General features: G+C 36.9%; 1 protein-coding gene across 6 annotated transcripts in view; it reads right to left on the reverse strand.

Moving 5' to 3' along the window:
- Positions 1-375: 375 nt before the first annotated feature.
- Positions 376-17,166, reverse strand: part of CASP8AP2 (caspase 8 associated protein 2) — a 40,355-nt gene continuing 23,564 nt past the window's right edge. For 3 of the 6 annotated variants that reach the window (XM_060283670.1, XM_060283671.1, XM_060283672.1), the window contains exons 5-9: positions 16,817-16,891; positions 15,474-15,589; positions 8,527-10,748; positions 4,380-7,500; positions 2,964-3,299 (exon numbers count right to left, since the gene is read on the reverse strand). In XM_060283670.1, the coding sequence (XP_060139653.1) occupies positions 3,140-3,299; positions 4,380-7,500; positions 8,527-10,748; positions 15,474-15,589; positions 16,817-16,891 (5,694 nt within the window). In that variant the 3' untranslated portion in view covers positions 2,964-3,139. Of the gene's footprint in view, positions 2,630-2,963; positions 3,300-4,379; positions 7,501-8,526; positions 10,749-15,473; positions 15,590-16,816; positions 16,892-17,166 lie in introns of those variants that run through there. The other 3 variants (XM_030859502.2, XM_060283673.1, XM_030859503.2) reach the window with 2 other exon arrangements.

Raw genomic sequence — 17,166 nt, forward strand, 5'->3', positions numbered from 1 at the left:
AGATTGTAACCCATCAGTACCACCAGTCTGAAGGGGGGAGGGATGAATAAATAATGCATAGCTAGTTAATCCTTACCTGTTTTTCCCAGATCTTCACCCCAAAGGAGTTTTTGTGCTGCCCTGATTTTGTCTGTGAGGACACCTGCAGTACTGTTCGCTGTACCATTACCTGCTGTGAGAAAGCAGGCAAAGGCAACTGGTTTTCTCCAATTAATCTGCTCCAACACATTCAGCCAGCCACGCATTCAGTCAGCCACACCCTAACCAAGAACCACTTCAAAAGAGCCCCCATGTCCTCTGGGAGTTTTACCTTTTTTTTTGTTTCAATTGTTATCTAAGCACGTTAAAAGAACATTCTAATCAAAATATAACAGAACTTTACATGGTTTTATTTATACATTACTGGTAAAGAAAGCAAACTTTATATAAAAAGTTTTATACAAATAGAAAAGTCCTTGGCTAGGTACAGCCATTTATGTGTGTGTATACACCCAAACATACACACACAAACACAAAGTATTTTACATCATTATAATTATACATATTTACAGATACACTATTTAAATTATTTTACAATTTACCAAATTGAGGACAGGCAATTAGAAAAGCAAATAAAAATGGATGAAACGAACTAAATAATGGTTAAGCTTAAAATTCTACAAAACTATTTTTAAAAATCTAGAAAGAAAGTCATTTCTTTGAAATATCAAAACTAAGGTTTCAATACTGTTTTGTTGTTGCTTTTATCTTAATAACAAGTTCTAACCTGTTTAAAAATAAATATCATGACCAATAACAGATAAGCAAATCAGACTGATGTCAGGAACAAGGTGAACATGCTGGCTTGAGATTAAGAGTCAGCAAGTTATGACAAATGCAGATTATTATCTGGTAATCAAATGTCATAAAACTGCCCTCTCCTTCCCCATTAAAAACATGAAGAATTCCAAGCTTCTGTGTAGTTTGCAATATCAATTAAGACTCCAAGGAATTCAGCAACTTATCTGTAATGTAAGAAAATGCTAAAGTTATGATTCTATTTTTCTGATATGACCATCTCATAAAGTGTTGTTCTTTTAAATGAGTTCTCTTAGATAATAAATATTGGTGGTTAAAGAACTAGCTTTTTATAGACTCAGTTTGGTAACTTTACCCTTACACTCTGATTTTGATAAGAATGTAATGAGACTATAGTACCTGAAGGAAAAAAAAATCAGTTAAGAAACAAACTAGGGATTGGGATTGACATATATACACTAATATGTATAAAACAGATAATAAGAACCTGCTGTATAAAAAATAAATAAATAAAATAAAATTTAAAAAAAACAAACTAGGAATGAAATAACTCACTATTTGTGCTATCATGCAAGCAAATAAAATCTCAAGTACCAAATCCATTAAAAGATTGTAGATTTGTAATGGAATTTGGAAATTTCAAACTAGTAAGTGTCATTTCCAGATACAAGTTAGTTCGTTCATGAAGGGAACATTATCTTCAACAAGAGAATGGAAGTCATATTTTAAGATAACGTTCAAATAAAACAAAAAAGACCTCAGTTTAATTTTCTAAAGGCAGTGAAAAATTTACAGCATAGTGAATCTGAAAAAAAAGCAGGCCATTTTTGCATCGAACTATTTTTTAAAGGTTCTTTAGAGTAAGCTTTTTCTTCAAATTCCTCATTATGCAATCTTACATTCTGAATTATATAAACAGAATTTTAATGTCAGAGTACACTACTAAATATCTTTTGAAGATTTCATTAACAAACTAGTTGCTTTGAGAGGATACTGAAATTAACAGATTATCTAAAGACAGTAATTTACACTGGGTTTAGAAACAGATTTTTATAACTCAGAAGTATTCAGAACCCTTCACAATGAGATCAATGTCCAAATATGGTTCTTCTTCAGTTAGTTTTATTTAAAGTTGGGCATTCTGGATTCAAATAATTATGACTACAAATCAACTGAAAAATAGTGATATGTTAAATATCTTTACAATCTTCCTTACATAAAAGTCCAAAATATCTAAGCAATTGGCTCAGGTCTTATAGGAAATACCTGATAAACATTATTGCCTTAATAAACCCGTATAAGAATGGCTTAAAGAAACATGTCTGTGAACATTATTAATAATGTAACATGGTAAATCATGTCACCTCTTCAGATGACAATGGACTTCATGTTTATAAATGTATGTTTTGTATTTTAGCACTCCTAATTAAAAATGTAAAATATGTTAAATTACGACTGCACAGATTTCACTGGCTATGAAATATAATGCTATTCAAGAATGTTTTCTTGCCTTTTTTTTCTTTTTTTGGCTGAGCCATGCGGCACACAAGATCTTAGTTCCCCGACCAGGGACAGAACCCAGGCCCCTGGCAGTGGAAACACAGAGTCCTTAGAAGCCTGCACGAGCAACCATTCTCCAACCTGTGACTGAAACAGGAACTCAGCTGGATGTCTCTCACCCACCACTCACATCTTCAATGACTAACAGGCCATTAACTGCACAGGTACAGTGTCAAACATTTACTTTACTAGCCTACTGTAGTGTAACCATTAACTACCTGCATTTTGACTTTTCAAAGAGCTTCATTAGCTGCTGGAATCTTTCTGAGACCTGAAAAATTTTAAATGAGGGTTAATTATAAACATCTCAATATATTTTTTTTTATCTTTGATGAATATTTTCACAAACCATCTAAAGACAGAGTAAGTTACCCTTAATTATAAAGGTAAAGTAATAGTTAGAAAAACAAAATATCTTCATAATAAAGGTAATTGCTAGTTTAACTTTTCAATATCAAACTTTCTTAAACAGGCAAATATCATTACAAAATTGCTCAAGATCAAATAAGTAAATGGCAAAACAACAGAATAAAGAATTCGGATTGTTTCAGACTTCTTCCACGATCACCAAGTTTTTAACAGTCTTTTTTTTTTTTTTTTTTGGCTGCACCACGCAGCTTGTGGGATCTTAGTTCCTCGACCAGGGACTGAACTCAGGCTCTCGGCAGTGAAAGCATGGAGTCCTAACTACTGGAACACTGGGGAATTCTCCAAAGAGCCATACTTTTAAAGAAGTTGGCTAACAAATAGCTATATATCTTAAACACATTAAAAATCAAATCTAAATATTTGGAGTAGTAACATCTGTGAGACTATAGAGATGTAAAACTGGGGTAGTTACCTGATACGGATTTTTATTCAACTTGGCAGCTAACTGAGAAAATGTTTTCAACGATGGCCCTTTTTTCTGACACTCCAGTAAAATTTCCCGGTCATCATTTCTGAAGGGGGAAAAATGTTATTTAGCTTTTGTAGGTTCGAACAGAAAGGTAACAAAAATTCCATTGCCTTACTATCTACCAATATAGTATATAGTGGACATTTTTATTAAAACCCATAAAAAAAAGAACAAGTGTGTATACTAAAATACGGACAATGGTTATCTCTGAGAGATAAGATTATGGATGATTTTAATCTTTGACTTCATACGTATTTCCCAAATTTTCTAAAACAAATACTAATGTATGTTTCTAATGACAAAATAAAAGATTTTAAAAAATTCTACTTGTAGTGTGTATAGTACTTTAAAAATTAGGGCCCAAACGTGATCACAGACCTGATAAGTGAGAAGAACCAAAAAGTAACACAGAAGCCAGATCTTCTAATCCCCAGACCTCTGCTTCTTCTACATGGTCTGAACCAATGTGCGTTATTATAGTCTCTGAGATTTTACCATCTGCAGGTTACCCGAAATGAAGGCATAGAGGACTGAGGTCTTAAACAAAATTGATCACCAATTTCAACAAAATTCATTCTCTCTCATTATGCACTCTAGCCGGTCTAGAGATCATGCACCTCTGGTTCAATGGTTTCCAACTGTGGTCACCTTGACATCCGAAATGGGGTCTTTAAATCTGCATTTCTTAAAAATCTCACAAAGAAGTCAAAAGTACAACCTGTTTTTGAAGCTTCTAATTTCGGGGGGAAAACTCAAATTACAAACACCCACACTTTTTGTCCTATTCACTACCTGTCATTCCTCCTTTCTAAAATGTGCGTATACACACACATTACAAACGAAAGAATTTTTCTTTTTCATTGAAAAGTGAAGTTAAAAACATAATGAAAAGTTCTGTCCACGGTGCTAGTACACATCGCTGGTTAAGAGCCACTGCTCTAGACTGTTCTACAGTACAGCTGGGTTGTATCCTAGAACGTATCTTCTACCAACTTTGACCACTTTTGAAGTAAGTCATCACTTTCCCTATTTTAAGATGGGACAAAACTATGATGACATGACAGAACAGATTGCTGGTATCTTAAAATTTCCTGGTGATTTAATAGTCTCATTAGATTCTTACCTTGTCCACGAAACTATAATTTCTCCCTTCTTTTTAATAACATTCTTTGCAGAAAGGCCTGTAAGAGAAGTGGCAGATGCTGCTGAGGCATCCTTAGTCCCTGGGCTTTCCTTTAATGACGAGGGATCTTTAGTTACTACAGGGGCCTTTTTCTTACTGGCTTTCTTTCGGTGAGCATCACCATTCTCACCAGAATCTTGGGTAATTTTCTTAGTCTTTTCCCTGCCGGTTAAGTCTGCTTCCTTTCTCTGTTTTTTCTGAGAAGGATTTAGATCAGAAAGATTTTTCCTCTTTTTGTGAGCATTATCCAAAGCCCCAGGCAACTCTGAACTACCAGAATTCGATGCCAGCTCTGATTTTAAATCAACTTTTTTCACTTCACCCGAACTGGGAAATGCCGAGGTTAAATCGATACAGGCTTCCTCAACAATGCATTCCAAAGGCCTGTTTGCCACTTGCACCTTTTCTTCCTTTGAGTTATCTTCATCTACACATATCACCTGACACCCCAAGTCTTCAACAGCCAAAGCAGGACAGTTACCTTCATTTTTACTGTCACTTGAAACATCTTGTGTCAAATCAATAAAAGCATCTACAGTATCAGGCTGCATATTGTCTAATACTGGAGCATTTTGATCCACACTGCTTCCAGAACATCCCAACTGCTCAATATTTAAAACTGTTACTTCTACGAATTCCCCCAACTTTTTGGTCTCGGTGACTGGATCTTTTGTGAGGTCTATATATGCGTTTGGAAGATGATCCTCGACAGAATGTGGAATTTCTTCCATTGGAGGCAATTCTTCAACGCTTTCAGGTACTTTTGGCTCCCATACTTGATGCAACTTGAAACATTCTTCAACTACTTCAGTACTATGAACCACTTTACCTGAAGCATCTTTAAGAAATTCATATATATCGGGAACCTCTGTTTGTATCGTACAGTCCTGTTCTTCATGAACTGATTTACTGCTATCAACATTTTTACTGGAAATTTTCAATTCCTCCACAGATTTAAAAACTCTGTACTGACATGAAATATAGTTTTTCTCCACTGTTTCATCAGCTTCCTTTTCCACTCTTGGCAAAGATTCATCAGCCACCATATTCTGTTTATGACTAGGGGAGGTAGATGGTGCCGCACGGCGTATTTTCACAATGAAATGATCATTGGACTTTTCCATTATGACAGCGTGCATGGGTAGATTAGGGTGGTACTGAAAGCCTGGAGCAATAGACCGGCTTGTCCATGATGAAGAACAACTTGATTTACTGCTTGAATTATCAGACTCCAGGGCTAAATGAATGTCCTGTTCAGATGCATCCTCTTCCTCAAGTAAGGCATCTTCACTAAAATGGGCACTAATAACTTCTTCGGGCGTTGAATTAGACGAAACATCTGACTTTAAGAAACTGAGATGACCATCTGACTTCAGAGGTGATGGTACTGTTAAAGAGACTGCTAGATCTTCAAGAAGTATGGAGGAAACACAGGGCTTACTCTTTTCTGAACTACATACATTATCTTTACTTAAAGATATGTTAGTGGACACTTCAAACATACAACTTTCATCCAACACATCAGGATGAACTGGCAATGAAAGCCCTGAAGACAGAGACGGACCTTTCTCAGATGACAATAATGACCAATTATCATCAGTAATCACCTTAGGACAGGGAGAAACCACCCCTGAAACGAGCTCTTCCGTTGTACAAACTGGTAGAGATTCACATTTAAGAGTCTCTAGCATCTGTTTCGCTGGTGTCTTTAACTCCCACTCACTTTTTTCGTTACAGTTAACACTGTTGTCCAAAAGATCAGAACCTTGCAACAAACTTTTAAATATTTCTCCCATCTGTGCATCACTCACTAAATTAAAAGTAAGGCTAGATGCTTGCTGCTCAGTAAGAATCTCAAAACTGCGTTCTGGCTTCAAAGCAGCGTGCTGGGATGCCTGTGAGTCCTCTATGGTACTGCCTTCCATTTTTCCTGCCTTCGGGCAGTTTGGTTCCAAGGACGCCTCTTCAAATTGAGGGTTCTTAATATTACCAAAGCAAGTGTTAGTACTTTTTTTAATGTTGTGCTTTACTCTGTTAATACTGGAATTATTTTGCTCTTGATGTTTTCCCTCCGATTTTTTACAACCTACTAAAGACTTAGAGTAACCAGAATCTTCTGATTTGGGGGGTTTCTCCTTCAACATTTCTTTGCTGGAGCTGCCTACATTCCCCTTCTGACAATTTGAATATTGTGCTTTCTCTTTATTTCTCTTTTCAAGTTTTCCTTCGTCACTGTCACTGCCAATGTTTATGGGGTCACAAAACTTTGCTAAGATTTTCTTAAGCGTTGTAAACAAGTGATCAAGTTGTTCATCTACAAATTTCCACAATTTTTTTTTCATATCTGGTAGCTGCTGTTCAAATAAACGATCCACGATGCCATTCTTTTTAACTTGCTTAAGTTTGGATTCTATAACATCACAGAGATTCTTCTGTAAAGTAGTCACTGACTTAGAGATTTTGGATAAGTCAAGGTGTTTAATCAGTGATGTAAAACTCAAAATTGCTGACTCAATAATTCTATGAAATTGTATTAATGAAAATTTTACCTTGAATTTCATATAATTTTTCCTTACATGTTTTCTTATCATTCGTAACATGTGCACAACCTCTCGGACAGAAGAGGGTGCAGCAATAATTGGCACTATTTTTTCCAGGCTGGAAGTGCCCACTAACCTATCTTTCTTCTCTGTTTTTGAAGATCTGCTAGATTCAGTTCGTCTTTTATTCCATTTGCTTTTGGTCTGATGGATTTTTATAGAAGATATCTTCCTATTGTCTTTATCCAAATGCACAGTGCTTTTCCTACTTCCTGGGTTAGTTCTTGTGTTCTGCACTTCAGCAGAAGCTCTTGGGTTGGTACTTTTGTCAAAACGTTTTTGTGGTTCAGATTTTTCACTGTCGCTTATAATTTCTCCTTCTTCTAATTCATCTAAAGATGAATTCTTGTGGGAGTCTGCTTCTGTAAATTTGTCAGATTTGCAAATTGGCTTTTGATTTTCCTTATTGAGATCAGACTGACTCTTGGAGGCAGAATGAGCTAAATTTGGTGGAAACACATCTGTGGAAGAAAAAAGCATATTATAGTCACATGACTACCGAGTCTTTGTCATTTAACATTTCCATACTAAATATAACAAAAAATTAAATGTTGAGGCAATTTATTATTTTAACAGCTTTTACACTATTTACACTATATTACTCTAACACGTACTCATGTCATTGGTCTTTACTGGTCTCAGAAAGTGCCTGACAATAGTGATAGTATAGAGTTTGGTCATTTGGATAAACAGCAACCAACTGTTCAGGTTTCTTTACTTGATGTTAGCAGCATCACCTACTCTATGCCATTTGATGATGGCTTTTGGACAACAAAAATATACCTGAAAGCAAGCAAGGAGTATTTGAGACAATCTGTTCTACCATTCCCTTTTGTTGTATAAGTAAGAATTACCTAAATCTAGACTAAAGGCTCAATGTACATTTCTAGGTAACAACAAAGGTCTGAATAATAATTATCAAATAAAAAGCACTAACAAAATAATGTCATTTGCAGCAACATGGATGGACCTAGAGATTGTCATACCGAGTGAAGTTAAGTCAGACACAGAAAGACAAATATCATACGATATCACTTATATGTGGACTCTAAAAAAAAGGGTACAAATGAATTTCTTTACAAAGGAAAAGTAGAGTCACAGATGTAGAAAACAAACTTATGGTTACCAGGGGATAGGGCAGGGAGGAATAAATTGGAAGGCTGGGATTGACATATACACACTACTATATATAAAATAGATAACAAATAAGAACCTGCTGTACAGCACAGGGAACTCTACTCAGTACTCTGTAATGGCCTATACAGGAAAAAAATCTAAAAAAAAAGAATGGATATATGTATATGTATAACTGATTCACTTTGCTGCACACCTAAAACTAACACAACACTGTAAATCGACTATATGCCAATAAAAATTTAAAAAGTAAATAAATATCAATAAATAAATTAAAAGCACTGATTCATCTTGCTGACATGTGCTACACTCTCACAAAAATATAAGTTATAGGAGATAATATAAACTATTACCTTTATGACTGTTATTATATAATGGAACTCGAGATGGGCTTTCCAGTCTAAGAACTTTTGCTACAGGTCTCACGGGACTATTCAGAGGACTGATGGCTTCTGGAATAGGTCTCAGCTGATTAAGGTCAATGCTCAGAACCGAGTTCTCATCGTCGTGATATACTGAGTTTGCTTCACCAATTTCCATTCTGTGGTCCGTTAACTCAGTCTGCTGAAGTGAAGATTCTGGAGTCTCTTTAGGTAAGCAAGGCTCCAAGTGACAAGACTTACTTTCAACCAGTGGTGCATCTACAAGAGAAGGCTCAAGGTTTGGTTTACCATCTTCTGAAAGGACTGTTGGCAAAATGACAGCTTCTTCAATTGAAGGCTGCAAAATGCTTTCATTGGATTCGGTCACTTTGGTTGAAAAAGGCTCCTTCATTTCTGTATCTTCGGAAATACTACAAGAATTTAAGTCATCCTTTCTTTTGGTATCCAATTCCAAACCAAAGTTTTGAGAAACATTTGTTTGTACTGTGTCCATTACCACAGGAACTGCTGCCCTGGCACCATTAATGGTCTGTTCCATTTCTGTTGATGATGGAAACAAGGATTCTGTTTGTTGCATTTCCACAGATGCTGAGAAGGAAATCTCTGTGCCACAGATGGACATATCACAATGCACAGTATCCGCAACAGATTTAATGAACAAACTATTTTCTTCTTCTATTTTCCTTTCTGAAACACTGGTCCTGGGTTCAGATGCTGCTGTAAGAGCATCCTTTGGTTCCAATAACTCTGATTTGGTTTCCTCTGTGATCTGTTCACTGACAGAGGGAATACATGTCACAGTTTTAGCCTGCACCAAGGACTCTAAATCACATATGTCACTAGATTTGGGAGTATCGGTTATTTTATGCTGATTTTCCTGAGAAACAGGCTGCTTTTTAGCAGGAGAAAGAGTTAAGTTCAATTTTTCCATAAAGCTTAACTTTAAGTCTTTGTTTTGTGTTTCATTTGAACCATTCTCAGCTTTAACTGCTGGCTCTTTATCATCCACTCCTTCAGAAACATCATTATTAGAGACTTCACCGTTATCATTTTTTGGCTCATTCTGTCTCTTTAAATCTGTAGCGGTTTTCTTAGTCTCTCTGTTTGTCTTCTGCAGATGTTCTGCAGGTACTCTCTTTTCATTTCTCATATGCTTATTTTCTTCTTTGCCCTCTTGTTCTCTTTTCCGCTTATCTTCAGTTCTATGCCTTTCTACCCTTAAAGGTGCATTTTCCCATTGGTGCACAGCATCAACTTCCTTAGAGTCAACATGTTTGTGAGTTCTATTGGTTGAAAGAGAGGACGGACATCTTCCTTCTTGAAAACTATGATTACTCACAGCCCTGTCTCTTTTACAATCTTCCCGGCCTCTTCTCTCTTCTGGATGGTATTTACTTGAATTATGAGAAGATTTTGCTAGTTCCTTCTTGGAATAAGGAAGCAGTGCTCGTTCAGATCTTTTCCAATGATCCTGGTCTTTTACTACTGACTTAGGTTTTTGATCAACTTTCCTTTCTTCTTTGTCTTGTGATTTAAGTTCTTTTCTATTTATATTTTGTGATCTTTCACTTTGTCTTTCGAGTTTTTTGTCACTTTGAGATTCTAGTCGAGTGTGTGACCTGTCTCTAGAGCTTTCTTTCTCCCAAGAAGAGCTACTGCGTTCATTTTTATAATCCAAATCTGTGTTACTTTTAAACTTTGAATTTTTGCTTTCAGCCTTTGGTTCACCTTTACTATATTTCTCAGGACGTCCTTGTAGCCTCTGACTGGCCTCTATGTTCCTCGGTTCACCATCACCACAGCTAGTGTTCAAGTCTTTTCGTATTCTGTCAGTCCCTCTGCAGTACTGGCTATGTCTACTATCTTTCCTTCCTCTTCTGTGATCCTCACTGGAACTACCCTCACCAACCTGATAATGGGAACGTGACCAAATGCCATTGGTGGAGTGTTTTTCAACAGATGTAGGCAAATGTGAAGCGCCCTTTTTTTCAGAATGTGATTTTCCTTCCTTTTCGAGGTATGGCAGTGAAGTGCTATAATGTACATCTTTAGAAACATCACTTTTCACTCTGTGATCAGTCTTTGAACAATCATCCAAATGGAGAGATCTGGATTTAAGACCTTTTGTTTTAACTATATCTGGTGTCCTTGAAGTTTTATGAGCATTTCGAAGATGTGGAAACTCAGACAATCTATTGAGAAATAGAAATTAACACCAAAAAAACAAAGTTAATTCCTTTTTAATAACCCAAGGTTTAATCACATTGATACACTTTAAAACTGGGGGGCCCACATACTGGCAAAACTAATTTTACTTTGTATAAAAGAATGAGTAGTAAGAATTTACCAGCTTCCAACTAAATGAGCCAGTTTTTTAAAACAAGGAACTCTCTTTCATTTGCTTTGCTCAAAGCCTGGAGGACCTCTCAGTTCTATCCCAGCATTTGCCAATGTCTTTCAGATTTCCTTCACTACAGGTGCACAACTCTCAAACTAACCACAAATTCACTTCTTTTAGAACGAGTGACATTATTTTCTTGCCTTCACTCTAGCCCAACTGAAACATAAGGGAAAGTGAAATCTTGCTGGAGAACAGGGACGATCAAAATACAACTCTATGTAGCTCCTTATCCTAGTTTTCTGTTTCACCTACAACCCCACAGTAAAAGCCAAAGCGTCAATAGCCATCTTAAAGTGTTACATACTGTGCAAAAAGAAAAAGGAATACAGAATTGTGATCCTTTCCTAGGGAATGGTATGTATTTATTGTTTAAAATAACTCCTAAGGTTTTCAGAAAACTGGCAGTTTTCCTAAAAATAAAATGTAAATAGCTCATTTTAGCTTTTTGTAATAATATAGCCATCTTCCTGAACTTTTATAACTTCCCTGAGTTTCCATAAATCTATGCCTAATCAGTACTAAATGTGTAGAGAACATCGTCTCAGGAATAAGGGAAGATTTTGATAAAACAAGAGGACACAGGATACATACAACTTAAGGCAACGTGTAGACCTTATGTGGATCTTGTTACGGGCTGAACTGCGTCTCCTCAAAATTTAATCCCCAGTACCTCAAACTAGTGACCTTATTTGGAGACAGAGTCTTTGGAGATAATCAAGTTAAAGTGAGGTCATTAGGGTGGACCCTTATCCAATATGACTAGTGTCCTTATAAAAAAGGGAAATTTGGACAGAGATATGTACAAAGCAAAGACTTTATGAAGAGACACAGAAGAAGGCAACCAGCTACAAGCCAAGGAGAGAGGCCTGGAACAGACCCATCACACAGCCCGCAGAAGGCATCAATCATACTGACACCTTGATCTTGGACTTCTGGCCTCCAGAACTGTGAGAAAATAAATTTCTGTTATTTAGGCCACCCAGTTTGTGGCACTCTGTTATGGCAGTCCTAGTAAACTAATAAATAAACTCAAAAAAATAAACATGAGGAAATACCTTTGAGACAACTCGGAAAATGTGAACACAAAAAGCATTAACCATAAAAAAAAAAAACTGATTGAATTTCACTAAAATTTAGAACTTTTATTCCTCACAAGACAATAAAGAGAGTGACAGATAAGTCACAGAATGGGAGAAGATGTCTGCAATAAATTTATCCAACAAAGGACTCACATTCAACAAAGCACGCACACGTGTAACATACGTCATACTTATTAAAATGTAAGGTCCTAAAAGATAGTTCTAGCCCACAGAGCTCGTAATACACATTTAACGTAACTCCACACCAAATAAAATATTATCAAAAGTTTTGTTTTATTTTTTGTTGTTGCTATTTGGCCGCACCATGTAACATGCGGGATTCTAGTTCCCCAACCAGGGATGGAACCCGTGCCCCTGCAGTGGAAGCATGGAGTCTTAACCACGGGACCGCCAGGGAAGTCCCAAAGGTTTTATTTAAAAAAAAACCTCCACATTAAACACTTTCCAGAATTTACACTTTAAAATTTTTATCTTATATCAATATTTCCATTTTTTCTATTAAAAATGAACTTTCAGCAAAATGATAAACATTTACCATTAGAGTACTAGTTGAAGCTCACAAATAAAAAGCGCAAATATTTGACAGAACGTTTATTAGATAATGTATCAATATAACCACGTATAACAATCTAATGAAATAACACATCATTTATTCACCCAGTTTCTAGGAATTTTCACTCTATTCAAACATTATATCCCTCCCCTAAAAGATTCAAATATATATAAAATTTCCCCAACACTTCAGGAATCAATCTTATACTTGTTGCACCTTGTGGGATTTAGATTAGTAAACATACGCAACCATCTTTATTTTCAAAAGGCCTAAATTGCATATCATATGGTCCACACATAGGATTATCTTCTTTCACTCTTTAAACATTTATTGCACATGGTAGATACTCAATAAATGGTGAGGACACAAAGACATGGTTCCTGCTCCCATGAAGTTTACAGTTTAGTGGAAGAGAACACTAATTAAGTGATCCCATTCATGATTTTTTAAACTGCAAGTGTAAATGAAGCTACAAAAACAAGATCTGACCTAGTCAGTGAGAACAAATGTCCCACATGAAAAGGATGCTTATGCCGAGACCTGAAGATAAGTAGGTATTTAGCAGGTGGAGGAGAGGAGCATTTCAGGGAGTGGAAACAGTTCATGCAACTCAGAGCTCATGGTACACCCAACAAACTGAAAGAATGCAGGAGATACACTAGAGCTATGATACCTAGGCAAAGGCAGACACTGAAGACAAGGCCTGAAAAGTAGTTTGGGACCATATTGTGAAGAGCTCTGCGGATCAAGTTAAGATTTATGATCTTTCATCCTACGATCGATGAGAAGCCACTGATGTGTTTTAATCAAGAAAAGGGGTGGGGGGGCTTCCCTGGTGGCGCAGTGGTTGGGAGTCCACCTGCCGATGCAGGGTACACGGGTTTGTGCCCCGGTCCGGGAGGATCCCACATGCCGCGGAGCGGCTGGGCCTGTGAGCCATGGCCGCTGAGCCTGCGTGTCCGGAGCCTGTGCTCCGCAACGGGAGAGGCCACGACAGTAAGAGGCCCGTGTACCGCAAAAAAAAACCAAAAAAACAAAAACAACCAAAGAAAATGGGTGGGGGAATTCCCTGACGGTCCAGTGGTTAGGATGAGAAGCTTTCCCCAGCTTCTCATTTCATTCCTGGGGTCTGGGTTCAATCCCTGGTGGGGGAACTAAGATCCTGCAAGCTGCTCGGCGCAGCCAAGAATAAATAGATAAATAGATCATTTAAAAAAAAAAAGGGGGGTAGGATGGGGTGGTTCTGTGACAGACGTCCAGAGTTGTGCTTTACAAAGCATCCCGTGGCTTTAATGTCGAGAAATGAGAAATCACAGGCTGGAAAGAGCAAGAGCGGATGCAGAGTTCTGAGCACAAAGACTACTGCCAGTTCAGATGAGAGGTGATGGGCAGCAACAACGGTAGAAATGGAAGAGAAGTGAACAACTTGAGAGATCATAAAGACATAAAAATCGAAAGGACATGGTAATGAATTTGGATCTGAAGGATGACCAAAAGCTAAGTGTCAATGATGACCCCTATGCAGGGTGACTATATGTCCCAGTTTGCCAAGCAATGTCAGTGTAATTATTAACAGCCCCTCCTTCTACTCTCAAAAGTACCCTGGTTTGGGCAATACATTAAATGGTCATTCCACCCCTCAGTCACTCTAGCTTGCACAGCTGAATAAATGATGGGGAATCCACTGAGCTAGGAACAATGGAAGGGGTTCAGTCTTAAATTCTGTTGTGGATGAGGTAATTTTGAAAATTTTGTACAGATGTGAGGTAGTATCTACATATAAATGGAACTGACTAGTATAAGTAAGATCACATCATAAGAAAATATTGATAGAGAAAGGAAAGGACATAGTTTTGAGCTTTAAGGAATTCCAACTTAGCCAAGTACAGAAAAATAAATCTCAAGTTAGGAAGAAAACTAAGAATCATGAAACCCCAAGGGAGAAACTATTTCAAGAAAAGAGGGTCAACTATGTCAAATAGTGTATAAAGACAAGTTAAAATGAGAAGTCAAACTATTTGATGAATTTAGTGGTAGTCACAGCTGTTTTGGAGGAAGAGGTCAGAGTAGAATGGGTTCAAGAATGTGTAGAAATGGGAAGTGGAGAAATGGAGACAGCATGTTTAGGTAACTGTTTTGGAGGTTTGACTACCAAGGGGAGGAGAGATATGAAATTCTCTGGAGCCAAATATTGCCCCTAACCAAAAGAGGGAGAGAGAGAAATTAAGTAGCAAATCCATTTAAGAGGGAAAAGAACATATAATTGAGGGACTTCACTGGTGGCCCAGTGGGTAAGACTCCACCCTCCCAACGCAGGGAGCCCAGGTTCGATCCCTGGTCAGGGAACTAGATCCCACATGCATGCCACAACTAAGAGTCCACATGCCTCAACTAAGAAGCCCACATGCCACAACTAAGAAGTCCGCAGGCCGCAACTAAAAAGATCCCATGTGCCACAACTAAGACCCGGTGCAGCCAAAATAAATAAATAATGACAGATTTTTAAGGGTTGTCTGTTAACAGTATATGACACAGACATCCTCCTGATATTTTAGTAATTTGATGGGCGCCTAGAAGAACCCATGACATACACCACCATCCTCTCAGGACCAAAGGATATCAGAGCAAGATCCCAGTGTATTACAAAACTGAATATATTCAGAGAGGTATGTGGCAATATACTATTAATAATCATATAGGTCTCATTACGATAATATACCATTCGAATATTAGTCACTTACTTTCAGTAAAACCTTAAATATTCAATAAAATGCATGATTTTCATTAGCTTTCCAAAGTTAAAAATATTCCACCTATCAATACCCATGTAATTTACAAACAGATCCATATCCCTCAATCATACCTTTGGTGAAGATTATTTATTTCTTCATCTTTGCGGTTTATTTCCACTCTGGCAGTTTTGATAAGTGCTGAGATATTTTTCTTAAGAGACTGGTTTTCATTTTTTAAGCTGAAATTCTAAACATCATAAAATACATTTAATAAAGTATGTATCGACAGGATTATTAAACTATTTATAATAGTTATTGATTACTGAATGCTAACTACATGCCACGCATCACATATTTTATCTTATGCAATTCTCAAAATAGTCTTAGGAGGAGTACAGTGATGCTCATTATACAAAAGGGGAAGCTGAGATTCAAAGAAGAAAACTGGCGCCAAAGAAAAGCTATTTAAAGTGAAACTACTTAAAAGAGGGAACAAAATGAAAAACCAATAAATAAGAAAAAAAGTCATTATTTTGAAAATGGGTCATTATTTTGAAGATGATAAAATTTTTATTGTATTTAACAACAGGAGCTTTAACTTGCAACAATGTACTAATTCTCAGGTGAACAAAGAATGAATTGAGGATTGACTGGCTCTTTGGGAGAGGCGGTGAAGGAAGAGAAACAACTTTACCAAGAAATAAAAATCAGAACAAGACAGTACATTCCTGACTTTGCAGCATGATCACAAAAAATGTCTCTCTGGCAAAAATTGTTAAAGCATCACCATTTTTCCTCATCAGCCATTCTAAAGGATCACGTCTCAAACCATTCTCTTTTAAACCACCTGATACAGTCTCTAAGAATTCTCTATTATTTAACTGTTAGTTAGCCTAGTAGATCATTTGTCAATATCATTTAACAAATCAAGCAGTTTTCCTTTATCAGTTTCATTGACACTGGAAATAATGCATGTTTTGCCAGACTTGCTCTTTCATTTAATATTTTTTTAAAAAGTTTCCTTACAACCTGCCAACACTTCAGCATTTTAATTTTAACAAAAAAATTTATTAAATTTTAATTTTAAAACCTGATTAAGGCGGAGACTTCCCTGGTGGCACAGTGGTTAAGAATCTGCCTGCGAATGCAGGGAACACGGGTTCGAGCCCTGGTCCGGGAAGATCCCACATGCCACAGAGCAACTAAGCCCGTGCACCATAACTAATGAGTCTGCGCTCTAGAGCCCGCAAGCCACAACTACTGAGCCTGCACACCTAGAGCCCGTGCTCCACAACAAGAGAAGCTGCCGCAATGAGAAGCCCGCGCACCACAGCAAAGAGTAGCCCCTGCTCGTTGTAACTAGAGAAAGCCCGCGCAGCAACGAAGACCCAACACAGCCAAAAATAAATTAATTAAACAAATTAATTTAAAAAAATCTAACAAGGCAAAAATAAAATATTCATCATAATTCTACCTGTGTCTGTATTTCCTTAAACTTTTTCATCAGCTCTTTCATTTGCAGCTGACATTTTCCATATTCTACCTGCAACTGTAAGATATAAAAAGATCAAGCATCATTCTAAATTATTTTCTTAGCTTAAATGACATTTCAAAATATTTCAAACTTTGCAAATCGACCCATAAATAAGGGTATATGAGGTCCATTTCTACTAACAGATATTTAATTACTGGTTTTTAAAGTTGGGCCTAGCAATAATGTATTTTCTGTAGTTTCACATTCAATCTCCAAAGTTTAAAATTCAAATAAGGTAGAAAGAAATGTGTCTGCATGAAGTCCTGGGACAAATTATAACTTTGTATAAA

This window comes from Globicephala melas, chromosome 14 (genome assembly GCF_963455315.2).
Source record: "Globicephala melas chromosome 14, mGloMel1.2, whole genome shotgun sequence".
Lineage (NCBI taxonomy): Eukaryota > Metazoa > Chordata > Mammalia > Artiodactyla > Delphinidae > Globicephala > Globicephala melas.